We start from the raw sequence: 25,674 nt of genomic DNA, 5'->3' as shown, positions 1-25,674 counted from the left end.
TATTTAACACTTAAATTCACATAAATGTGCATCTTTGGTTTCTCTATTAACAAGTTCATCATAAACTTCTTAACTGGAGAAACCAAAGTGTACAATCTTTCATTAATCGAAGGTTAGATGTACTTCATCAGATATATAGACGTCAAAATTGGAACATTAATCACAAATATTTCCTTCCTAGAGCCTGAAAGGATCACACTGATCAAACGAGGCGTGAGGGATACACAAATCCATGAAATCACAACTCAAAATCCATAAACTTATAACTTTAATGGTACAAAATGGTTAAATGGAAGTTAATGTTGCTTCACTGCAACACATATCTCTAGCACTACTCGCATACTAGGACTAGGAAGTAGAGAAACTTCATTTACACGAGTGATCATCATAAGAAGTATCAACACACCCGGTGTTACAACTTGTTTATTGCAAAGGGCAAGGGAACTTATGTTCGTGGTCATTGTGAAGCTTCCGTTTTTGCTCTTCATATATTTAAAGTTTTGTGAGAAATCTTACTCTTCTCCCTCTTCATCCTCGTTGTCCTCGATTCCTACCCAATGAGTAAAGGCAAAAAGAAACTCTTTGAAGTTCACCATTCCATTTTTGTCCCAGTCCATTTCTTCTGCAAAACAGAAAGACGGGGGCTTTACAGACTGCAATATATGAGGGAGGAAACTCATAGAGTATTTACCTAAACTCTTCCGATTAAACATGATAAAGCCTATAAAACATAGAACTACTATTATTTCTTCATTATACGTTAAAATCTTCGTGAGCTTGATGGACAAATAGATAAAATAGTAGCTAAAACAAATTAGTTATTAAGTCAATAGACTATAGATTAATAGTGTCCTCGTCATATCCTTCGAGCACAAATATCGTCCAAATCAGATTGGCGAGCAATGCACAAGAACAGGTGGGATTAGTTCTGCATTTCGAGCATCTCTTTTTGACGAAGATTTTCACAAGTTCTCTTTGATAACAAGCTTAGTAATTGGTCTACTGAAAAGAAATATGTGAATCACATCATACTTGTCTTTCTACCATAAAGATTGCTGCACTTATAATTCCGGAGCATTCAGTACATCTTCCTAAATTATGACATATTGTACATAAGATATGTGCAGACTCTGCATTTTCTAGTATGAAATTAAACAAACAGTGCATAGCCGCTACAACTCTTTGAAGACTTAGTTTTCAGCAGAAAAACAGATATGTTTCGCATTGCTATTCGACATATGCGCCCACACAGAGAAAGAGAGAGAGAACTTACCAAATCTTCTCATTGCGATTCGACCGGAAGACCTTTCTCCAGATATAGTTTCATTAATTGCTTGAACCATCTCATTCCTGCTTACATAGCCATCCTTGTTCTTGTCTAAAAACACAAAAGCATCAACAAGCGTTTCAAATGTTACCTCCAGATTTGGTAGTCCCATCCGCGATTTCTGTATGTGGTCAAGGAATAAACAACTTTGCTCGTATGGGGCTGGGGGTAGGGGATCGGAACAACATGTTAACGTAGTTCCTCATGAAGGGCTACAGAATGCTAAGAAAATGGAATGCATCTCCACGAGAACAAGTAAGCAGATAATCTGTTGTCCGTACTCTCCAAAAAAATCGTCGTATTGGGTCGGATCCTTCAAAATGCACTACTTTTGGAGGATCTGATACATACTCAACAATATTTTTGGAGAGTCCGCGCAACATAAAAGAGAACAATCTTTGAAAAGCACCATCTCACTTGAAAGTAATCAACTAATGTCGTTTTCTGAAAAAAAATGTTCTTTTCCTAACATTTCTGAAAAAGCATGAGTTAAAAAGAAAAACTGTGAGCTGGATACAGCATGCAGAGCAGAAGGATCATCCTTCAGAAGATAGACAAGACACAGAAGAACGATGAATTCGCTGAACTCTATTCCCATATCTTCATTAATATCACACGCTTCAAATAGATCGCTGATTTCTTCATCAGTAAAATTAATTTCAAGCTTATTGAAAGCGTGTTTCAACTCCTGCGGGTCTATTGCTCCGTTGCTGTCTTCATCTACAAACAAAACAGAATTCTTCTCATTCTTTTTCCTTTAAACAAGAAAGGGAGTTGTAAATATAAAAAGCGGTTAGTGAAGAAATCAGAGTTCATCCTAGAATGTGCTTATATACAAGTACACGTTACCAAAATCATACAATTAAAAATTGGACAAAGGACGTGCAGCCAACCTACCAAATTCCTGGAATATAACTTTGCATTTTCGCAGGTTCTCATCGATTTTGGGAAATTTTAGGACTAAGCTATCAAATGATCTTATGGAACTTCCTTCAGTTTCCCTCCGCAACATCGCTTCAGTTATTTTGGCCTCGAGCTTAGTCTCTGGGACAGAAGCCTTGGGACTAGAGGGAGATTCATTCTTACCCAATACACCTCCCATTATAAGTCGAAAGTGGGAGAGCTGAACTTCGGCTATAATTTGCTCCAATCTGTAAAGTAAAGTTATTTGAGGCCTTATAGTTGTTAGAATCAAACGAATACGGAAGACAGATGCAAGTAGTATTACTCCTACTAGCATATCATGTAAACACTTAATTCATATAGTTGATATATAAATCTCAGCAAATACTTGGTATGCCAACTGTTACTGTTGAGCAAGCAAAGTGACACAAATTACCAAAAACCACTTATACTTTTACGCCCATCCCTCATGATGATGCATATCGATTTACACTAGGCTTTTGTCGACGGCCAGATTTAAACTCATGGCGATGAATATCGATTTACGCAGAAATCTTGATAAATTAAACCAGGGAACTGCATATTTTTTCAACTCAAATGAAAAATCCATTTACATCAATCATAAGTATTGATGGTTTATCACAGCAAAAGAGACAACAAAGCTATGTTGGAAAATATAAGTTCCAAGGTTCAATTCATATTATATGGCCCTTTTTCATTTGATGAGACTGAATAAAAATTGTATTGAAATACCGATATCATACTAGTGGTTAGAATCAAACAAATATAGCACACAGATTCAACTAGCATTATAGCTACAAGCATAAAATCATATAACCGCTTTGAATTGAGATATAATAGATTCGTTAATTGATAGATATATATACACATTTCAGCAAACATTTGCTATGCCAACTGTAACTGTGACCTATCGACACAAATAACCAACAACAACATACCCAATATAATCTCACAAGTGGGATCCGGGGAGGCCGGTAGGATGTACGCATAACTTAACTAGTATATAATCCCACAAATGAGGTAGCAACAAATAACCAAAAACAATTTACACAGAAATCTTGACAAGTCAAACCAGGAGATAGTATATTACTTTCAGTTCATACAAATGACATTAAAACAATCAAATTCCCACCGAAAATTTCGTTAAAGGTCTTCAAGATTTAATATATACTTCCTCTATTTCAATTTATTTGGTTGGTTTTGACTAGTCACGGAGTTTGAGAACCTAAAGAGGACTTTTGAATCGTCTTAAACTAAAGACATGTAAAATGTACGAAAAATTCCCTTTAATCTTGTGATCTTAAACAAGCCATATCAAAATTTAGTATTAAAGAGTTGTCAAAAAGAGAAAGTAACACAAACAAATTGAAACCTACGTAGTATAAAGTAATTTTGACATATATACAGTATAACTTATCGACAAAGGATGTTCAACTAACCACTCATTGCATGTGGCTATTCTACTGATTCCCACTAATGGTATACTTAGTGTAAGCAAGCTCAAAGTTTACATCTTTGGAATAAATTCTTGTTAAATAAAAAAATCCAATTAGAGATAAGTTGTCCATGCGCATCATGGCATATGCAAAAGGGAAAAAATTAAAGGTTAATAACAGGAAAAAATAAGCTGAATAAAAATTGAATCTTGAAAAAACTCATATCATAACATAAGAAAATCCTCAAAAAGAAGTGAAAAAGATTGCTCTTTTATTGATTAAACCATTAATGAATAGTTAAAATTGAAGAATCAAAAGAAACAAAAAACAATCCTATCTCATTTTTTTTTGTTTTTTTACTCTTTTTTTATTTCTTTGATGGAAAAAAGTTGGCAAATCCCAAATTCTCTCTTTTTCCTTTTTTTTTTCCCTTCTTTTCCATCAACAATCACAATGAGAAAAAGCTAAAAATGAACATCAACTCAAGAAAAAATTTATGAAATATTAAAACTAAAAATATTCAAAATCTCCTAAAGATTCAATCTTTACAAATAACACATGATATAAATAAATAAATACATATATATATACAAAAAAAAAAACAAAAAAAACTAACCTTAGATTCTGCTAATCAAAAAGACAAAAGCTCTCCTCTGTCTTCTTCTAAGCTGAAAAACAACAAAATCAAAAGTGAAAAAGCACAAAAATATTGTGCTGATTATATTACAAAAAAAATGGAACCTTTTTTTTTAAAAAAAAAAAAAACTTTTTCTGCTTTAATAAACTGAACCCATATGACCAAAAAAAAAACTGATATTTAAGGAAAAATATGAAAATTAAATGGAAGTGGAGTGGGTGGGGGTGGGGTGGGGTGGGGTGGGGGGGGGCTAGAATATTTTCAGCTGTTTTTTTATTAAAAATTTGTAGGTGTTGTGTGGGTGGAGTTTGAGTGGGAAGATCCATATTTTCCAACATTTGCGCATCACCCACCATGTATCCTCATGATTGTTTTTGTATGTTTGGTGTTAATAGTATCGTTAATAAGATATTTCAAGTTTTAATTTTTAAATATTTTTTTAAAAAAAGTTATTATTGTGTTAGTAAATTGATTTATAACATAACGTAATAATATATATATATATATATATATATACACACTATCGAACAGTCGCAGTGATACGCAGATATCCTTCATTATATTTTAAGAAAATTAGTGCTCCTTGCGTTCAGAAAATAGAGTGTATATGTCATACATTCTAACAGAAGACTAAATAAGGACAAGTGACATAATCTTATCTATCGATCCAATGTCGGATCGGTGGATAAATTATGACATGTGTATGTTGTTAGTATAAAGGATATATATGCTCTGCTTTTTGAACGACAGGGGCATCAATGTCCCTAAAGTATGACGGAGGGTATCTGCATACCATTTACGATAGTTTGAAGGTATATTTATCCTTTTTTACTAATATAATTATCATATTTAGTATTTGGAAATCGAAATATTTGATTAAGTGAAAGAATCATAATTATTTTTGTTACAAATACAGTTATTTTTTCTAATATGATCTTAATATTTTTGACGTAAGAAACATTTAATTATTCAATAATGAATTTTCATGTTATGATGTTATAGATAATTAAATGGCGTAATGAACATTTGAACTTATGTTCATCGAAATAAATTATATTTCTTTATAAATAACTTATTTATTCGTAATAAGAGTGATAAAGCGTAAACTCTACTCTTTTTATTTTTTAATTTTGAGATCACACTAATTTTGTTATTATTATTATTATCGTAGATCAATTTATTTTGTATTTGTTGAACCTATTCATCTGCCTACTGAAGTTTATTGCTCCAACAAAAATATTACAAAGAATTATATATAAATGGATTAAAAATAAAAGATAAGTACGAATGTCTTTTTAATTATGGTGTGAGTTATTACTTTTATTTATGAATTATTCATGATTTTAAAAATATTCTTCTATTTGACTAATTGAATTTAAATACGTCTCAAATCTTGCAACTTGAATGAAATGCATTCCTAAATTTTCATTAAGTTCATAGGTGTTTTTAACATTTCGCTCTACTCTTTTATTAAGGATCACATACACCTACAAGAGTTTGAGATTATCTGCTATGTAATCTGATAAATCAAGTAAAAAATATGTTTAAATTTAATTTATCAAATAAATAAATATTTTTAAAACTGTTAGTAATTCAAAAAAACAAAATCAAAATTCAATGTCAAAAAAAGGGGTGGGCATTCGATAATTTGGTTCGGTTTCGGATTTTTTTCGATTTTCGGTTGTTGTACAATGTGTACCGAACACCGAACCGAAATAATTCGATTCGATTCGATTTTTATTATTTTGATTCGATTTTTATTATTTCGATTCGATTTTGTTATTTCATTTTTTTAATGGGCCTGCTTAGTTGGATTTTTTAAAAGGAATAATTACCTGAATATACAACTTAAGTTTACATAATTTATACTTTTTTAAATTTACAAAAAAAAATTGATTTTTCAGCTTTATGGGCTAACAATAGTTACATCAAAAGTGTCTTTTACTTTTTTATTTTTTATTTTAAATTATAATATTTATTATTTAATATTAATAATTAATATAATATAAATATATATTATAATAAAATATATTTCGATAAATCGAAATACCGAATAATACAAAATTACATAAAAAAATCGAATCAAGATACCAAAAAATACAAAAACATATACTGAATAACGAATCAAAAACCAAAGAACTAAAATACTAAAAAAATTAATTCAATACGATATTTCAATTTTTCAATATTTATGCTTAGCCCTAATCAAAAATTAAATAGAGGATATTGAGTAGGGCATATTCTTTGTGCAATATTGAAATGGACTTCCACTAATATAATTAGGTGGACAACTTTTTGTGAATATACAAATAAATAAATAATGATACATGAAAAAACGTGTATTTTGGTATCTCTTCAATATATACATGATGATAACATGAAAATTCCTGAAGTAGCCATTATTTTTATAATAATAAAATTGGAGTCAATATATCAATCGTTAATAATGTTTCTTCAAATAAATTCATGATATATGTAGTATGGAAATTTACCATGATATTGTCAATATTACATTTATCGTCATTTTGTTTTTCATATATTTGAAATATAACTATTATTATGAGTTTAAAATATAACAAATGGAACTCAAAAGAATATTATCATCAAATATCCGTGGAATTTAAAACTTTATAATAATAATATAATACTAATTATAATAATAATAATAATAATAATAATATATATATATTCAAAAAGTGATTAATGAGTTATTTTATAGAGAAACTTTCACATATGACAAATATGAAAAATATGAAAATCATATTTGTATATTGTAACTATAGTTTGCATAATTGCGCTCCATAACAAGCATAAATATGTATATTTATATACATATGCAAAAGAAACACAGTTGCATAGTTTCGCTATACATATACAAAAGAAAACAGTTGTATAATCTACTTTGATATACATATTACAAAAAATCAATTGTATAATATGTGTTTGTATAAAGTGATAAAAAGAGAAAAACAAAAGAAAACTTCTCAGGGGAAGATCGTATTTGTATAACTAAAAGTGTATGGATGAAAATATATGTATTTGTATATACAATTTTCTCTCACTTTATACAAATACAAACACAATGAATACATTTGTGTTTGTATAAAGTGAGAAAGACGAGTGAGCGAGCGAGATCTGGGAGAGAGGAACAAAAATATATGTATATATACAATTTTCTCTCGCTTTATACAAACACAAACACATATTATACATTTGTATTTTTGTATAAAGTGATAGAAACAATTGAGCGAACGAGATATGGGAGAGTGGCGAGCGAGATCTGGAAGATGGGAGAGAAGGGAACAAAAATATATGTATATATAGAAATTTCTCTAGCTTTATGCAAACTCAAATGCATTTTATACATTTGCATTTGTATAAAAGCGAGAGAGGCGAGGGACAGAACGAGAGTGGCGAGTGAGATTCACCATGAGAGAGGTGAAATAACAATAATTTACTATGGAGTACAATTAAATTAAACTATGATTATAACATTTAATTTGAATTAGTAATTTGCTATTATATACGATTTTTCCTTTTTATATTTAAGAGAGCCTCAAATCACAACCATTTTGAGTACTGTGACCCAATCGAAGTTATGGGCCTTTTTTGCTTCTAAAGTGGGATGGGCCAAAATGTGAAGTTATAGAATTAAGCCCATTATATAGCTTGGACTATTACTATATGTAGTTTTATGGAAAAATTACATGAATTAATACTTTTTTTTAAAATAATTATTGATTTTAATGATACTTTTTGTTTATTATCATTTATAGCAATAATGTGCTAAAATTATAATATGTATTAAAAATGAATTATGTATGCAATATATTTGAATTATAACTGTTTTTGAAATATCTTATGTTTGTTTGGTAAAAAATTGTCACATTGTATTATAAGTCTATTAAAATGTGTGATAAATGCATTATCCATCATTAAAACTTGTATTATATGTAAATAATAAATCATTCTTTGTAATATGTATTAAACTTGTATTATAAATAAATTAAAAGTGATTAAGTGAAAAAAATATGTTTTAATTCTATAAATGATAAATATTTTTTTATTATAATATATTTACGTAACTTTTTCGAGTTTTCTTTGCTTTGTGAGAATGAGGTGGGTAGGTGGGGGTGGGGAGGGGGGGCTCTTATATCTTGGCAATGTCAAGTCATTTTTCAAGTAATGGGACACAAAGAACTTGTTGAAATGTCACTATTACAAGCAAAATGTTACTATAATAGTGTGGGGTGAATCTAAATTTAAGGCTCACCACATTCATTTGGTCCTTTCAATTGTCCCCATCACTCACTTCCTACCTTTTGACAATTCATTTTCATTTGTTAAAATATATGTGAATTTCAAGATTTCAACAAATATTCTTTTATATATATAATTTTTAATGTGTGTGAATTTTTATTGATTCGTCATTATATGGGTTTATATGAATTATCTGTCACTCACGTCAACTAAGTATTTATCGACATCAAAGTTCAGTGCCTTCTAATGTTTGAATATGTATTTTCAAAGTTATGAGTAAAAATAGCAACTTGATCCATAGACGAGCAATTACATTAGCTGAACTTCACCAATCAAAACATCTTAATACCCGTTTAGTCAAACTATTGAATCTCATACTCATTATGAAGTTCAATCAATTCGAAATACTTTTAACATTATCTGATATTCCTAGAACAACTTCACATTATTTTATAATAAATATAAAATAATTTATTCTCTAAAAAAATTGATACATTATACATATAAAAATGACATAACTTATTTAAACCAAAGCATTTGATCTCTTGTGATTCCCATTTCCCACCCTCACAAAACGACATTGTTGAATTTGATGTCCTTTTAGTCAAATGCATAAAAAAAAAAAAAAATCTACTCACATATAATAACAATTATCAATATAAATAACAATATTATTATTTTTATAATAATAATAAAAAATATTTTTATAAGTAAGGGCACTATTTACTAGGGTAAAAACAGAATAAATGTATAACGACAATATTAATTTGGGAACCTTTACTACACCTTGTCAGAACAGAAAATTTAATATAAATGATGGAGTATTGAATTTATTATTTTGAGAAAAAAAAATTGCGGGTATTTGGGTAACTGTAAAATTACTTTCTCTGTTTTAAATTATTTGTCATGTTACGCTTATCAAAAGGTCAATTTAATTAAATTTTTAAAGGTAAATTAGATCACATTAATACGTTATTTTAAACAAAAAAGTTAGATATTCTAAAAATATATGAAAAGTATTATAAATTAATATTTTTACATATTAATATGATGAAAAAATGCATCTTAACATGTTAAGTCAATTTTTTTTATAATTTAACTCTAAAAATAAAAACAATGACAGATAATGCCGGACGGAAGAAGTAATTGATACTCCCAAATATTTATTTATTTATTTATTTTCAGTCCAATTTCATTTAATTAAATGCAAAACTGCAGTTCGCACGTACTGTTTCCTACCGACGAACTCATTTTTTTATTGTGTAATTTGCGTGATAGAGAAATTGTATCTGATAAAATTTGAATTCGAAAGGGAAATATTTAAACTAAGGTTTCATATAAAGTATGATAATAAAATATCTAAAATAAACACATACTATAGTATCTTGAAGAAAAATAAACTATTAGTACTAAATAGTCAATTTCTTTAGCATATTTAAATTCGATATGAAATTTAAATAAATAATGTCAAATATATCAAAAAAATCATTTGATCAGACTTCAAACATATAATGTTTGGAAAATTTTGAAATAAAAAAAGAACTGCTAAAAAGAAAAAGAAGAATCATAGATAAATGAATAAATAAAGTCAAATAAATTGAAACACACGAAATATTGCTAATATTATAGTAAGGCATGAGGCTAGGCTACCCAACCTTTCTGGTCTAAAAGATTATCTACTAATTTTCTACTCTAATATTCGATTTCTATACTTTAACTAAAGCTACATCATATTCTATTTAATTACCTTCTTTAATTTTCTTTTTCAGCCTACATTTACCTTTTCCATTTATCACCACAACCAACTACGCACATCTTTTTATTTATACATTCGTACACCTCATTTTCACGTGATCAAATCATCTCAATTTCATTTCCATCATCTTATCCTCAACAAAAGGTCATTCCCTCATTTTCATGTTCATGGTTTTACCTACGGAGGGATCGTTTGGTAGCTAGAGTTATTCAGATATTAATAATATTGTATGCATGTATTCGTTATATATGAATTTTATAAATTATTGTATGTATGTATTTGTTACGTATAAATTTTATTTATTCATGTATTGTAATACAAATCTCTAAATTGTCAATCAAATATTATATTAATTTTATACATGTATGACTTATTTCCTATTTATCAATCAAACATTATATAAGTTATATAAAAAATAACACATAAATAACTTAAAATTTATCCAGCTACCAAACCACCCTTCGTCAATATTTAAAAGTTTACTCCCTCGATTTCAATTTATGTGATACTTTTTATTTTTAAGAGTCAAATTACTTAAATTTAATTAAAAATTTACGCGTGAAATTTTTATCTAAAAATATTATAAATTATAATAATTGATATCAAAATAATTAAAAAGTATATTATAAATTTAGATCATAAACTTATTTTAATTTCGAAATGTAAAAGGTGTGACGTAAATAGTGTGAGGGACAGAGGGAGTGAGTAGTAAAAAACAACAGACAAAACAAGCAAAACGCAGAAAGCGTAAAAAAGTTGGCGCTGCAATCTTCAAAAAAAAAATAATGCTGAAAGAGAGAAAAAGCTTTTAAATGTTCATAAATGGCTACGATTATCTGAGATTTTTTCTCGAAATTGATTATCGCCGATTTTGATCGCCGTGTCGCTGATAGGTTTCCGGTGAGATTCCATTAGCATTTCATTCCGGTGAATGTTATAGTAACGTTTTTTTTTTCGTTTGTAGTATTTGTTATTTGGTGTAATGTGAGATCTGAGTTTCAGTTTACGGAGAAGTGAAATTGAATGATTGTTTGATTTTACGTGTGATCAAGTTAGTGGATTCTTATAATTCATTATTTATTTTTTGAAAAATGTTAATAATGCAGCAATGTGAATATTGTTGATCCAAACTAGTTCAATATTGCGGCTGAGTAGTTGTTGTTTTGATTATATATGTTGAGTTTTGCCTGTCATAGCATTTTACCTCTTTTTTATCGTTGTCTAAGCCGAAAGTCTGTTGGAAACAGCCTCGGGTAAGGTGTAGACCTCACACGTGAGATTACACTGGGTTTGTCGTTGTTGCTGCTGGTGGTGGAGCTAGGAGTTTCTCGAAGGAGTTTCAATTTACTAAGAAGAAAACATGTGAAGAAGCCGAGGGATTCAACATCTACTATATACATACATAAGAAATAATTTAACTTTGTATATACAATGTAATCTTTTGCCGAACCCCCTCGCCCCTACCTAACTCCGCCATGGTTGTTGCTGTATGGTGTAATGTGAGATATGAGCTTCAGTTTACGGTAATTGAATACTTGGTTGGATTTGGATGTGATCAAGGTAGAGGATTCTTAAATACCTCGTGCATATATATTCTTTTGTTGAAAAAAAATATATGATGTTGATATTAAATTTATAGCTGGCTTGAATAGGAACAACGTGGATATAGTTAACAAACTAGTTCAGGATTGTGGCTTATTAGTTGTTTTTTAAGTATACATTTCGAGCTCTGCCTGTCTGTACTGCTATTTCTTTAACATTTTACTGGAACTATATATCAGTTTGAGGAATGTCGGTGGAGTTCAATACAATAATTGGTGTGAGATAATATATTCAATCTTCTTTATTTCCATTCTGTGGTAGTTTGATGCAAGGTTTGACTGGACTGCACAAATTAATAGTATTAATGGAGCTTGATGTTTTTTTTTTCCTGATGAGCTAGAGTACTCTTTGCAGAGTTAAATTATTTTCAAATTCATTTGGAAAATCATTGCGACATTATGAAACAATGCTTGTCTTCTCTTTTGGCAAAAATTATTTGTCTTCTTTTTTCTAGGAAGTTTGGGATTCTGGTGGCTTAAGTGTAACCTGTGCTTGGATGGTTTTGAGACGGAAAAGCCATAATTGCATTGAACTCTAGGGGCACAACTTACTTCGTCATTCTTTTCTCCTCCTTGTCACATAGATGTCAGGTTTGTTACCTCATTTAATCGTTGAACTGAAGATTTTTTTGGGATAGTTCAATTAGTGTTTGCTCTATGATACTCTAGTATGAATTCTCTGAATAGTATCCTGTGTTCTAGAAGGGGGATCAGATGCTTATTATGATGACCGTAGAGAAAGAAAATCAGACTTTGAGAATTCTGAGGATGAAACACGGAGATTCAGAATTGGTGCTTTCAGGAAAAAGGCAATCAATGCTTCCAACAAGTTCACTCGCTCCCTCAAAAAAAGAGGAAAAAAGAAAGTTGATTACAGGTTTCCTTCGGTTTTGATAGAGGATGTCCATGATTCAAAGGAGGAAAATGTTGTCTATGAATTGCATCAAAAACTTCTTGACAGGAATTTGTTGCCACCCATACATGATGACTACCATACCTTGTTGAGGTGAGTTGCCTTTTGAGTTGTATAATTCTTTGGTTGACAGGATTCTCAGTTGCGCGAGTGTTGGCCATTTTTAGTGATAACTTACACTAAAAGCAGTAGAATTTGACGGAAAATGTCTCTTCAAGTCCTCCATTTGTCATGGCTATTTTGTTTTGAACCTTACTCACAGTCTAGTAAGCTGTCTATGTCTGCACCTTGCAAGTTGTGTCCTTATATTGGTTTTAGTGATTCTTGTGCACCGATTGCAAGTGTACAATCTTATGTTGGTATTCTATTATTTATAGATTCTTAAAGGCAAGAGATTTCAACATTGAGAAGACAATTCAGATGTGGCAAGAAATGCTTAACTGGAGGAAGGAGTACGGAACAGACACAATATTGGAGGTAGTTAAATACTACAGGCGTAAATTTGTCTTGTGATCACCATAACTCTAATTTTAGCATTTTGCTTCAACTTTATTTGCTTATTGGACCTTGTGACTGCTCAGGATTTTCACTTTGAAGAGCTGGAAGAAGTCTTGCAGTATTACCCCCAAGGATATCATGGAGTTGACAGGGATGGAAGGCCCGTGTATATTGAAAGGCTTGGACAAGCTCACCCGAACAAATTAATGCGAATCACCACAATTGATCGCTACATGAAATATCATATCCAAGAGTTTGAAAGGGCCCTACATGAGAAATTCCCTGCATGTTCTATTGCAGCAAAGAAAAGGATCTACTCAACAACCACAATTTTGGATGTGCAAGGCCTTGTATGTTGCTTCACTTGATGGATAATTTACCAAAATTGATGACTGTCTTCAAATCTCTGTTGCATTTCTTTACACAATCTAAAACTTGATGAAGCCATATAGCTTTTATTGCGACAATGAAGTACTTCCGTGTTAATTTCATATCTACATGCATTAAACAATTAAGTGAGACTGCAAATAGCTTAGCATGCCCACGGTATTTCTAAGAATTAGGTGGAGCTCTTGGGTCCTTCAATTTCTGTCTCCACATAGTTTGGATTTGCCTTTACCAAAGTGATTTATGGATAATGTTATGCGAATAACATGTATTCCCATTAAACTTTGCCAGACAAAGAATGTTTACCCCTCTATAAGGTCTTTTAATAGTGTTACTCCTTATTTTAAAAAAAAGTCTTATAGAAGTGTTGTCGACAGCTTGCTGCTTCTTGTTCAATTTCACCTATTAAGAAGTATGCCATTGATTGCAGGGAGTTAAAAACTTCACCAGGACAGCTGCTACTCTTTTGGCAGCTATGGCAAAAGCTGATAACAATTATTTTCCTGAGGTATTGGCTGTCATCCTGAATGAATAGTTAAATTAGATTTCATGTAGTTATTCAGATTCCGTTGTTAATGATTTCTGACATCTATAGACATTACAACGGATGTTCATTGTCAATGCTGGCCCTGGCTTCCAAAAGATACTTTGGCCTGCAGCACAGAAATTTCTGGATGCAAAGACTATTGGCAAAATACAGGTGGAGGAAAGCAGGGGCTTCTTTTCTTCTACTCATTTGGTCCAACTTCAACTGACTGAATATCTGTGTTCTCATCTGTACTTTGCAGGTTCTGGAACCTAAATCTTTGGGTAAACTGCTTGAAGCGATTGACCCTAGGTTTTTCTCTCTCTATTGTTCATATAGACCTACCTGTTTGAAAAGAAAATGTTAATTTCTGTATCTGATATTTTCTGTCCAGTCAGTTACCTGACTTTCTGGGTGGCTCTTGTACCTGTTCTGTTGAGCGTCGCTGTCTCAGGTCTAACAAGGGTCCATGGAGTAATCCTGAAATAATGAAGGTGGGTTTGTTGGTGTTTTTACTATTTTCTTCTTTTCATGGCTCTTCTCGTTAATGTTTAGGAATTATTTCTTCATGTGAGGTAACCAATAATTTTCTGCTCCACTTTTAGCTTTTACATGACTTAGAGGCAAAAACTATGAAGCAAATATCTAGAATATCCAGAGATCAAAGGAGAATTGATTCCTCTAAACAGATACGCCCACTAAAGGTAAATTTTTACTTTGACAGTCTTAGTGTTGTTTCCTTGTGTTTATTATACCTCCCCTCTCCCCTTATTTGACATATTTTGTGGTCAGGGAAGAATTAATGAGACATCAACAGCTGAATCAGTATCAGATGTTCATGTTCCATGTTCTCCAATTAGACGAAGTAGCAGTTCAATTCCACAGCTGTTCCAACTTGATGAGGTAGTGAGTATTACAGTATTATATAACTGTAGTTTAGTTTAAAATGACATTTCTTATCAAATATATCAGGCGTTTGTAAGGTGCAATAATCACCATGATGTGTATACAAATATAATTATCAGATTAGTGTTATCCATTGCTCCAAAAACAAAGGGAGAGGGAGAAAAAAAAAATGGTCCTCAATAATGGAAGGGAAAATAGTTATCATGTATTTATAGTGTGTGCAAATGTGTTCCTTTTAGATATGGGTTACAATTATTTTACCTTAAATCTTGTTCGTGCAGGCAAGGAAATCGAATTCTACCCCCTACTGTAGTTGTGATGAGCAATTTAGCACCGGTGAACTAGTTGATGTTATTGAGCACTCCCTATGTTGTCCAGAGCCTCGAGAATGCAATCTGACGAATTTGTCCACTAATGCACAAACAACTTCTGAAGGTATTTGTCTTCATTGTTTATCTATACTACCAGTAGAATGTATTCTGATACAGTTGCCAGCTGGACCTGTTTCTAATGATGTGATATTATTTATGATGAAGACTTGCTCAACTGTAACTTCAATTATGATTTGAGTTCCAGTTGTATTGTCCGGAGTGTCTCGTGTATTTGAAACTCGTTACTTGACAATTATATCTAATGTAAACTTGATTATAGAGAGAGATCTCAAAATCGCTTATTTTTAGCCATACAATTATAACGAAAAGAATTTGAACTGACATCAAAATTAGGAGAATCGAATTCATTTCAAATAGTAATAAAATGCTTAGATGTTAATAATGACGGTTACAAAAGTACCTAACATTTTTGAACAGAGAAACTTTATCAAATCTCTCACCTAACAAGTTGATTATATTTTGACTAAATTGGTTATCAAAAGTAATATTTTGACTAAATACTGATTTTAGCCAGATTTCCATGAAAAGTTGCTAAAATATTCATATTCATTAGCCAATTCTCTATCCATCTCTTTCTTCTATTCATTCGTTTCTGTGTGTCTACTAGACTGATGTGCATTGCCAAATCTGTAAACATCCAAGCAAGTACATCAGTTGATCTATGAGGTTATTAACTTCCAATTAAAAGATTGTACTACTGGAACATCAGCCTGATGGGGATTCATGTCCCATTTATTATCCGCTCTTTAGGTACATTGGTGATTCATTGGTTTGAAACGATCCAGAAAAAGGTTTTGAGCAGATGTATGCACTGCTTGGAAAGGAAACTAGTTCCTTTCATACTCAAACTCTCTGGACTGATTTGTGGTCTGTTCTACGAGTATTGGAGGAAACAGGCAAATGCTTCCCGCACTAGTGCATTAGAAGAAAGACAAGAAAGCAGTTCTTCTGCTTATGGTGAAGTTGTTCATAAATCGGATGAGGCCCTCCCATGCATGGAGCGTCTTCATAAACTGGAAATGTTGTTTGAAGAAATAAAGAGAAAACCTGCTGAGATCCCAGCAGAGAAGGACCAAATGATCCAGCAATCATTGGGAAGGATCAAATCAGTAGAGGTGGACCTCGACAAGACAAAAAGGGTATGCCTTATTATTGACAGTTATATAGTATTAAACTTAACTTGGATTATTCAACTGTCTTGTTCTATATTTTTCAACAGGTATTGCATACTGCAGTGGTGAAACAACTCGAAATTGCAGAATTGTTGGAGAACCTAAAACAGTCAAGTAATCATGTAAGATTTTTTACATTACAAATATGAACTCGGTTGCTCATCATTTGTCAGACGGCCTATCAACCACCTCATATTTTCTAAGGTGGTTAATTATGGCATCTGGTAGGTTTCTCGTTTACCTGTCTTTTTCATTTTCATGCTTAGGGGAGAGGCCCGAGAGGGTTACATGGTAGGGTTGAGCATTGTTGAAAGATGAAATCAGGAAAATCAACTGTCAAGTCATTTTGTCCGTTGGCTTCTTGCTTTTGCTTTCCTCCCAATACTTTTGACGTGGAGCATAAATTTCTGAATCCACCTTTGTTGTTGTTATGTTGGGGGGGTCTTAAACTGGGTGTTGGGGACACTATGTCAAGTATAAACTATCACCTTTCTCGACACTACCAAGTGCTTATTGAAAGTTGGAAGGTTAATGCCTTCTCTTCTTCGATGTTTCTGAAACTCAGATCTTTTTGTTGCAGCGGAGGAGGTTATTATGTTGAATATACGAGAGGGTTGATGCAACTTGAGTTTTGAGTGCTAATCGTGCTGCGAGGGCAGTAGATGTCAGAGTTTCTGCATTTTTGAGTACTTCTAATCCTTTTACACAGAGCTCACAGAAATGTTTCTTTCCAAATGTTCATTAATACTAATAATGTGTCAAAAAGGAAAAGCTTAAAGGAAACAGTTTCAAATTTTATGCAGTAAATGTGCCTTTACAAGTTGCCAGTGTGAAGAATCAACTACGTGCTGATGTTTTCCAGGAGAACGTCTTGGCATGTGTTGTAGAAAAATTTGTTTTGACTAGTTCTTTTGTGTTAATAGTCAAAAATACATTTAAATATGATTTTTTTTCCGAATTTCACACCTAATAATTAGTTATTACTCAACATTCATTTATTTGTGTCTTAGTTATAATTCATTTATTTTTGTCTTAGTTATAATCTCCAAAATAGTTTGAGCTCGTCGTATCGAACTTTTCTAGTGCAGACCTCTCCTATTGGTTTGCAAACTATTGCATAGAAATGGGTGTTTTACTCATGTGCAGAGTATAGCGACTGCGGATTTTTCTGTCAAAAAAAAATGTTCAAGAGTACAATGTTCAAAGCATAATTTCATGTTCACATAAACTCTGAAATTATTTATTATAAAACAAATATTAGTGATTTCTTATTCAATTTAAACTCGTGAAGTATAAATCATAGGTTACTTAGAGTTCTTCTCACGAGGACAATTATATCAATTATTTGCAACACGTAAGAAATGCCACCGACATTACATTAAATGAAACCATGTGAATTAGGATAAAATAATAATCGTCCAATCAAAGAGGGCAGGAGTTTCTATCTTTTTATTTTTATTTACATCTTTCTTGGGACTTAAAAAAACTAATTTAATATTCAAATAAATACGATTGAATAAATATTTATACCAAAATTAATATGACATACATTTACACAAATTTGAATAAGTTAATCATATGATTAATTGTTGGTATAAAAATAATATTATTTAGTTAATTAACTATGATAAGCTAATAAATAATATATTTTAAGGTATTACCCAATGTTGCAATTAAATAAGTTTTATCAACCAAAAAAAAAAAGAAAAAAACTAAACGAGGTAGTATAATTTGATATTTGGAAGGAAAACTTGACATTGATTTGGTCACAATATCGATATGATAATAACTATATGTATACATAGGTTGATTGATATAGAAAACTTATAAATCATGTTTAAATTTGATTGCATTAATAAACAGATTTTTTGGAAAGTTTTTGGCCCTACAAAGTATATTTTTTAAATAACGAGAAAGAAACAGATTGAATCAGATAGAACGTTATCCATTTTAAAAATAACAAATAAAATCTTGATATATAATGTTATTTCTTCTGTGATTCTGGAATTGTAGTTTGAGAATTCTCTTAGATTAGATCTTTTGGCAAGTCTTAGAACCAACAAAATATTTTAGATGATTCAGAAACAACAAATTCAATTGGATATAAGGTATACCTCTAACCCAGTCTCTCATATTTTAAAAATAATAGATAAAATACTAATAATTATGGCTACTTTCTCATGTTGTTGTAGTTGAAGTAGTATTCTCCAAAAAAATTTATCGACAAATATCTTCATTATACAATCATGAAAATGCAGATACTTGTTGGAAAAGAAGCAAATAAAACTACACTCACTTCCTATATCAGAATCACTCACCAATTAGGTCAAACTCAAGCAAGATTTTCTCAAAAAGGATATAAGTCTTAATATGTTTGTGTCCAATCCATTCTTGTATCAGAGCAAATCGAAAATTGATTTGATGTCAGAAAGAACTACTTAGTTAAATTCATTGACGTGCAACACTCCTCATGATTTACTTGAACGCGAAATATTTCTTGCATCAAATTATTTTGTAATATTTAATAATCATAATCACAACTGTTTCTCCCCTGCTGTTGTAATTGAAGACAGTTCTTCGCGCATGAAGGGCTATTCTTTGAAGAAATTCTCTGACTATTGTCTTCATTATAGGATCACAAAAATAAATATATTTTGATCGAAAATAAGCAAATAAAACTACACTTGCTTGCTGTATCTGGGATCACTCGTCAATTAGGTCAACTTCAACAAGATTTTACTAAAAATAACATATTCCTCATAATACTCGTATCCAATCAATTCTTGTATCAGAGCAGACTCAACCACTGATTTGACGTCAAAATGAATTGCTTAGTTAAATTCTTTGAGGTGCAACCCTCGCCGTGAACTCACCTGAATGCGAAGTATTTCATGCATCAGATTGTTGTATCATTAATTAATAATCACAATCGTAACTACTCCTCCAGTGCTATTACAGTTAAAGTAGCATTATCCGAAGAAATTCTTCGAGTGCTATCTTCATTATAGGATCGCGAAAATGGAGATACTTGACGGAGAAGAACCAAATAAAACTACATTCACCTGTTCTACCGGAATCGCTCGCCAATCAGGTCAAATTGAAATGAAATTTTACCAAAAAACATATTCTTCACGCGTTCGTATCCAATCTATCTTTGTATCATAGTAGACTGAACCACGGATTTTAACGCCAAAATACACTGCTCTAGTTAAATTTCGACTGTGCAACCCTCGCCATGACCTCACCTGAACGCGAAATATTTCATGAACCAGAGATTGTTTTACAATTAATTATTATTAGAAAATTTTATTAAATCCCTAAAAAAATCAAATGGAAGCTTACATCAATTTTGTCAATTTTCAATTCCATTTAATACTATTTTATTTTTTTCCCATTAAAATATACCCCTAAAGCCAAAGATTATCTCTTTCATTCCCTATTTGGAGTAGAAAAATGTCCTTTGCAGAAGAACCGAGTGGATAAACATAGAAACTTTTCTCCCTTTTTCTCTTCAACCCAAATCTCGATCTACAATTAGTTTTCATTTTTCTTCGTGTTTAATCAATCAAATTTATTTTCGATGTGTTAATTGATGTCTGATTGTTAAATTTCTGGATCGGGATCGAACGAACCTCGATCAATCTGTTCCCTTTTGTGTTCAAGGTTAGAATTTTTTTGAATTAATTTCTGATTATTATTTTTGTCGGTTGTTTGTGTTTATGTATATATATATATATATTTTTTGCATAATTGATAAATTTGTGGAAGTTAGGGTTTTTTTTGTTTTTTTTTTCATTTCGGTGGCCTATTTCAGTGTGTTGATTATGGATGATTAATGTTTTGGTATCGTGTTCTGTGTTTTGGAGTTTGATTTTTGTGTTTTTTTATTTGATTGTGCAATTTATGGCACGATCTATGATGCTGGATTTTGCTTGTTTATTGTTGAGTTTATCTGCTGTAAATTTGTGATGTTTTGATATGTCCGTAGGTTGAAAACTTAAGTTTCTTCTAATTTCGGCAGCATTAAATTTTTGAGTTAGAAAAGTTATTCAATTTGGTTGTATATCCTAGATTGGACTTTGTATTTATTAATTGTGGAATTTATGGTGTTATGGTTATTATGACATGATCTTTGATGCTAGATTTTGCTTGTTTATTATTGAGTTTATTTGTTGTTAATTTGTAAAGTTTTTATATGTAAGGCTGGTTGAATTGAACCTTAATTTTCTTCTACTTTGGGCAGCATTAAATTTTTAAGTTAAGAAAAGTTCCTCGCCTTTGGTTGTATGTATATTAGATTGAATTTTGTATTTATTCAATATGTAATCGAATTGCTACGGGCGGGGGTGCAGAGCATAAGCACTTGGTTCATCCGAACCCTTGCTATCAGGGTCGATTTTTTGTGGTAAGATTTGGGGATTTCGTGGTTTCTCTGTGAAGTTAGGTATTTTATGTGTACTATCTTTAATCGTGGTATCATATTATCTGTTGGCATCCATGCTACAGGAAGGCTGAATGGTGCATTTGGTTGAATGTTTGTTTATATTTACCTGGAGGGATCAGTTCTCACTTAATATGTTTTTTCTTCTTTTTTAGTGGTCATCTATGTTCTAGAAAAACTTAGATTTGATTCTGAAGGCTATCATGTTCCATGTCTTAAGAGTTTGACTTTTGTGCTTTTCAATTGTGGAAGTTATGAAGTTTTGTTTGTTGTGACGTGATCTTTGATGCCAGACTTTTCTAGTTCATGTTGAGTTTATTTGTTATTAATTTACAGAATTTGTGAACTTGTGTTATGCAGATTCAACTTAGATATTTGTTTATTTTGGCCAGCATTATTCTTTAGTCAGATGGTGATATGAAATGAGCTAATAGAGGAGTGAGATTCATATAGCCGACCCTAACTTGTTTGTGACTAGGCATAGTTATTGGCCAGGATTAAATTGTTCAGTCAGAAAAGTTTCTCCCTTTGGTCGTTTATTTTTCTAAAGAAAGGTAACTTGTTCCGTTGGTCATATTTAGAAAAAGGTGTTTTTTCTTACCTTTTTTTTTATTGCACATGTATATTGGATCTTTTGTACTATGAATCTTAAAGGTCAAACTCATCAAGATTAAATCCCGGATCTGCCTGTGGGAATATATTTTCCTAAAGTCATGTCGTAGGCTTGTTACATGCTTGTTATACTGTGATCCCCAACTATTGTTAACGTAGGAGGTTGAAAGCATGATTTTCTCCATGTGTTGTAATTAAGTTACTGACTGTAGATATAGGCTATAACTGTTCTTCTCTTCTCTGTTTGGTGAAGTTGATAATTTTACTTCAGGGATTATTAGTGTGCTCATTTGGCATGATTTCTATGCATATTCATGCAAGAATTCGTGTTTTCATTGTTTTTTTTTTTGCAATCTAATTCGTATCCAATGGAATCTTTGATTTTATCACGAGCTGGTCTTTTTAGAGGCCTGGATAGAGAACAAGATGTATGATGTGTGCCTCGCTTTTTTAATAAAAGAAAGTTATATCTGATCCTTTAGAGTTCTTTGTTTTTTAAATGTGATGCATTTGTGGATTGAGATACTGTTCAAAGAATAGCGTTAAATTAGTTTTTCTCTATATGGATGCGCTGACGCTCTAGTCGTGTGGTGCTGTATGATTAATTGAGTATCTTGTCCCAACTTGACTTAGAAGTTTGTATTAATATACATTTTCACAATTCTTGAACGTAGTTTACTTAAATTTGTTAGGTCATTTGGTTGGGGTAAAACATGTCTCATCAACAAGAGGATGATGCTGATTACATGGCAAACGAGTATGACATGGAAGCTATGGATGATGATATGGATGACGAGTTCCATGGCCGAGATGTTGGTGGCTCTGATTCAGATGCAGATGATTATGACTTCACGGTTTGTGAATTCATCCATAAAAGCTTAATTGCGGCATTTACAGGGGCGTGTTAGATGTATTGATTTGATTTTAATGATTCGTATCTCATTCTACTGAATTGTTTCTTCTTGAGTAGAATAATAAAATGCAAGATACCTCTGCTGCTGAGGCAAGAAGAGGTAGAGACATCCAAGGGATTCCATGGGAAAGGCTTAGCATAACCAGGGAGAAATACAGACAAACGAGATTAGAGCAGTATAAGAACTATGAAAATATTCCTCAATCTGGGGAGGCCTCAGAGAAGGTAAATTAAATGCGTAATTACTTGTTTTCTAATTAGTCTGAGTGATGACCTTTGTGTCTGATGGGAACATTGGTGGTTCTATCCATTTGCTATTCAACAGGACTGCTTAGCCACGAAGAAAGAAGTTTCATACTATGACTTCAGACGTAATTCAAGATCTGTTAAATCAACAATTTTACATTTCCAGGTAATTCTATTAGCCGTCTGTACTTTTTTCTTTACTATTTGGTTATTTACATTGTATGGAACTATGGAAGACACTAGGCTAAGAATGTGTTTGAGGCGTATTTAATGCTGACATCATTTTAGAGTGAATTTATTAGGCTGAATATCAAACCAGGTTACTTGGATAAACCATATGATCTGTTATTTGCTGACAGAATTGTGCATATTAGTTTAATTTTCTCAAACTCTTTTAGGCAAGCTAGCCTATGAGTTTGTTATTTGCTGGTAGAATTGTGCATATTAGTTTAATTTTCTCTAATTCTTTTAGGCAAGCTAGCCTATTAGTTTGTCACAATAATCCCGATGCTTTTTGTCTGTTTCATGGTATAGCTGAGGAATTTGGTCTGGGCAACCTCCAAGCATGACGTGTACCTTATGTCACATTTTTCCGTCATTCACTGGTCATCCTTGACCTGCAGCAAAAGTGAAGTTCTGAATGTATCAGGGCATGTAGCACCATGCGAGGTAGGTCTTGTGAAAATGGAATCCACTGGTTGTTTTAAATCATAGTATTTGGTTATGACCTTTTTTCTTTTAAATTTGTGATTGTAGAAACATCCTGGGAGCCTTTTGGAAGGATTTACACAAACTCAAGTCAGTACTCTTACAGTGAAAGACAAGTTGCTAGTTGCTGGGGGATTTCAAGGAGAACTAATTTGCAAGGTATGTGAAATTCTCAATGATTGGTTAGGACTTCTCTATTTTATTCATTTATTTGTTTGTATCCACAAATGGAGCATGTGCAATTTTGAATTTGCCGCTGATTGTGTTTGGGTCATGGGGCCGAGTTTGCAATTTCCTTTTCACCTTTAGGAAGTGAAATTAATTTCCATGTCTCTAATCATTCTTGAGACTATATGCAGTATGTAGACAGGCCTGGAGTTTGCTTCTGTTCCCGGACAACATATGACGATAATGCTATTACTAATGCTGTTGAGATTTATAACACCTCCAGGTACTATGCATATTTGCGTACTCCAGAGACAAACTATTTCTTAGTGAGAATCAAGCTAACTGACTAATTATTTGTTCTCAGTGGTGCACTTCATTTTATTGCTTCGAATAATGATTCTGGAGTTAGAGACTTTGATATGGAGAAGTTTCAACTGTCCAAGCATTTCCGTTTTCCATGGCCAGTGAATGTAAGTCTGTGCGCCCTCTTGCATGTGTTTATGGGTGCACATCTGCCCCAAAATGTGTAGGTGTGGGTGTATACAAACACGGTTTTTCTGATTATGGTGCCACTAGTGCATGCCATTAGTGATGCTGCACCAGTACTGAAAAATTTGGTAGCTTTACTGATTTTCAAATAAGAATTAGAACTTATGATTAGTTTAGGTTGTAAAAAAGAATGCCTCTCTCTTTCTCGTACTTGAATGATTCAATCTAGGGCCTGTTATGTAGATATTACTCTAATCCCCCACCTTTTGATTAACAGTGTCATATCCTAACATTTGTTGGTGCTAGCAAGTACTTTTGCATAATAAGGTATAACTTAACTTATTTTCCCATTTTATGCACACAGCATGCATCACTGAGCCCCGATGGCAAGCTTATTGCAATAGTTGGGGATAATCCTGAAGGTTTATTGGTTGATTCCAGGAACGCAAAGGTACTTGTGCATTTATCTCCTCCCCTGATTTAGATCATCAGAACTGGTCGATGCTTGATGCACCATTGACTAACCAAATCTAATGCTTCCAGGTTGTTTCACCTTTGAGCGGACATATTGACTACTCATTTGCGTCAGCATGGCATCCTGATGGCCTAACTTTTGCAACTGGCAACCAGGATAAAACCTGCAGAGTATGGGATATACGGAACCTGTCTAAATCAGTTGTTGCTCTGAAGGGTAACCTTGGAGCTATTCGGTCAATCCGCTACACATCTGATGGAAGATTCATGGCAATGGCAGAACCTGCAGATTTCGTTCATGTTTTCGATGTAAAAAATGGCTACGAGCAGGAGCAAGAAATTGATTTCTTTGGTGAGATATCAGGTCTGTCTTTTAGTCCTGATACAGAGTCCCTTTTTGTCGGAGTCTGGGATCGCACATATGGTAGCCTTCTTGAGTTTGGACGGCGGCACAACTACTCATACCTTGATACAATTATGTAAACACTCTCTTGAATGCTGCTTTGGGTATGTTTACTTGGCTTGAAGTGGCGCTGGCTGAACTTTGTAAAACGAGTAGCATAGTCAGGAGTTAGTAGTGGATTTGGCTGTAAATTGGTCATGTTGTGCAATTTAAGTTTGTCACACAAATTGTTGTGCACCATTTCTAAGTATCAGAAGATGTAGAATGGAGGAATGTATAAAAGAGGGAGAAACTCCAGTGATGTGAGCATGAAAAAGTAGCGTTGTTTCCATAAGGCATAGGCCAGAAACTTGATCTTGTTTTGTGGTGGGGTGGGTAGGGTTCTGTTCATCATCACATCATGTATTGGGATCTTAAAATCATCCTGAAAGTTGACTCAATCATCTGCATTTGTCTACTAAGTAATTGATTTACAGTCTCCTCAA

The 25,674-nt window shown here is 32.2% G+C and overlaps 3 protein-coding genes across 4 annotated transcripts; 2 read left to right on the top strand and 1 right to left on the bottom strand.

The window, feature by feature from the left end:
- Window positions 1–233: 233 nt before the first annotated feature.
- On the bottom strand, window positions 234–4,688 carry LOC101244910 (probable calcium-binding protein CML21). Its single transcript, XM_010328912.4, has 5 exons — window positions 4,304–4,688; window positions 2,225–2,478; window positions 1,845–2,047; window positions 1,274–1,448; window positions 234–622 (listed from the first exon to the last, which is right to left on the bottom strand). Exons 2-5 carry the CDS (start codon window positions 2,427–2,429, stop codon window positions 513–515), a joined length of 693 nt encoding a protein of 230 aa, XP_010327214.1. The 5' UTR covers window positions 2,430–2,478; window positions 4,304–4,688; the 3' UTR covers window positions 234–512.
- Window positions 4,689–11,101: 6,413 nt separating this feature from the next.
- On the top strand, window positions 11,102–17,729 carry LOC101244530 (phosphatidylinositol/phosphatidylcholine transfer protein SFH13-like). Of its 2 annotated transcripts, XM_010328915.4 has the most exons (15): window positions 11,102–11,240; window positions 12,397–12,532; window positions 12,644–12,947; window positions 13,232–13,331; window positions 13,436–13,702; window positions 14,170–14,247; window positions 14,335–14,439; window positions 14,528–14,577; window positions 14,660–14,759; window positions 14,871–14,969; window positions 15,058–15,168; window positions 15,453–15,606; window positions 16,314–16,702; window positions 16,783–16,857; window positions 17,316–17,729. In XM_010328915.4, the coding sequence occupies exons 2-15, from the start codon at window positions 12,526–12,528 to the stop codon at window positions 17,334–17,336; spliced, it is 1,860 nt and encodes a 619-aa protein (XP_010327217.2). In that variant the 5' UTR covers window positions 11,102–11,240; window positions 12,397–12,525; the 3' UTR covers window positions 17,337–17,729. The 2 variants fall into 2 exon arrangements, with proteins under 2 accessions (XP_010327217.2, XP_069146392.1); XM_069290291.1 differs by lacking the exon at window positions 11,102–11,240 and having other exon boundaries at window positions 12,403–12,532; window positions 12,647–12,947.
- Window positions 17,730–19,956: 2,227 nt separating this feature from the next.
- On the top strand, window positions 19,957–25,674 carry LOC101253942 (uncharacterized WD repeat-containing protein C2A9.03). The gene is made up of 10 exons (XM_004248256.5): window positions 19,957–20,398; window positions 22,481–22,642; window positions 22,759–22,926; window positions 23,027–23,113; window positions 23,482–23,616; window positions 23,704–23,814; window positions 24,015–24,106; window positions 24,188–24,293; window positions 24,677–24,763; window positions 24,856–25,674. Exons 2-10 carry the CDS (start codon window positions 22,502–22,504, stop codon window positions 25,267–25,269), a joined length of 1,341 nt encoding a protein of 446 aa, XP_004248304.1. The 5' UTR covers window positions 19,957–20,398; window positions 22,481–22,501; the 3' UTR covers window positions 25,270–25,674.

Source organism: Solanum lycopersicum, chromosome 10, assembly GCF_036512215.1.
Source record: "Solanum lycopersicum chromosome 10, SLM_r2.1".
Lineage (NCBI taxonomy): Eukaryota > Viridiplantae > Streptophyta > Magnoliopsida > Solanales > Solanaceae > Solanum > Solanum lycopersicum.
The sequence above is the reverse complement of the archived record's forward strand: the minus strand, read 5'-3'. Positions and strand labels throughout refer to the sequence as shown.

Excerpts from the sequence above, each read along its gene's own strand:
- LOC101244530 (XM_010328915.4), top strand. Across the intron at positions 14,248-14,334 it reads ATAACAATTATTTTCCTGAG|ACATTACAACGGATGTTCAT; the intron begins GTATTGGCTGTC and ends TGACATCTATAG. Across the intron at positions 14,578-14,659 it reads CTTGAAGCGATTGACCCTAG|TCAGTTACCTGACTTTCTGG; the intron begins GTTTTTCTCTCT and ends TTTTCTGTCCAG.
- LOC101244910 (XM_010328912.4), bottom strand. The coding sequence starts at position 2,429 with ATGGGAGGTGTATTGGGTAAGAATGAATCTCCCTCTAGTCCCAAGGCT. Across the intron at positions 2,048-2,224 it reads AGTTATATTCCAGGAATTTG|ATGAAGACAGCAACGGAGCA; the intron begins GTAGGTTGGCTG and ends TTTTGTTTGTAG. Across the intron at positions 623-1,273 it reads AATCGCAATGAGAAGATTTG|AAGAAATGGACTGGGACAAA; the intron begins GTAAGTTCTCTC and ends TCTGTTTTGCAG.
- LOC101253942 (XM_004248256.5), top strand. The coding sequence starts at position 22,502 with ATGTCTCATCAACAAGAGGATGATGCTGATTACATGGCAAACGAGTAT. Across the intron at positions 23,114-23,481 it reads CAACAATTTTACATTTCCAG|CTGAGGAATTTGGTCTGGGC; the intron begins GTAATTCTATTA and ends TTCATGGTATAG. Across the intron at positions 24,764-24,855 it reads TTGATTCCAGGAACGCAAAG|GTTGTTTCACCTTTGAGCGG; the intron begins GTACTTGTGCAT and ends TAATGCTTCCAG.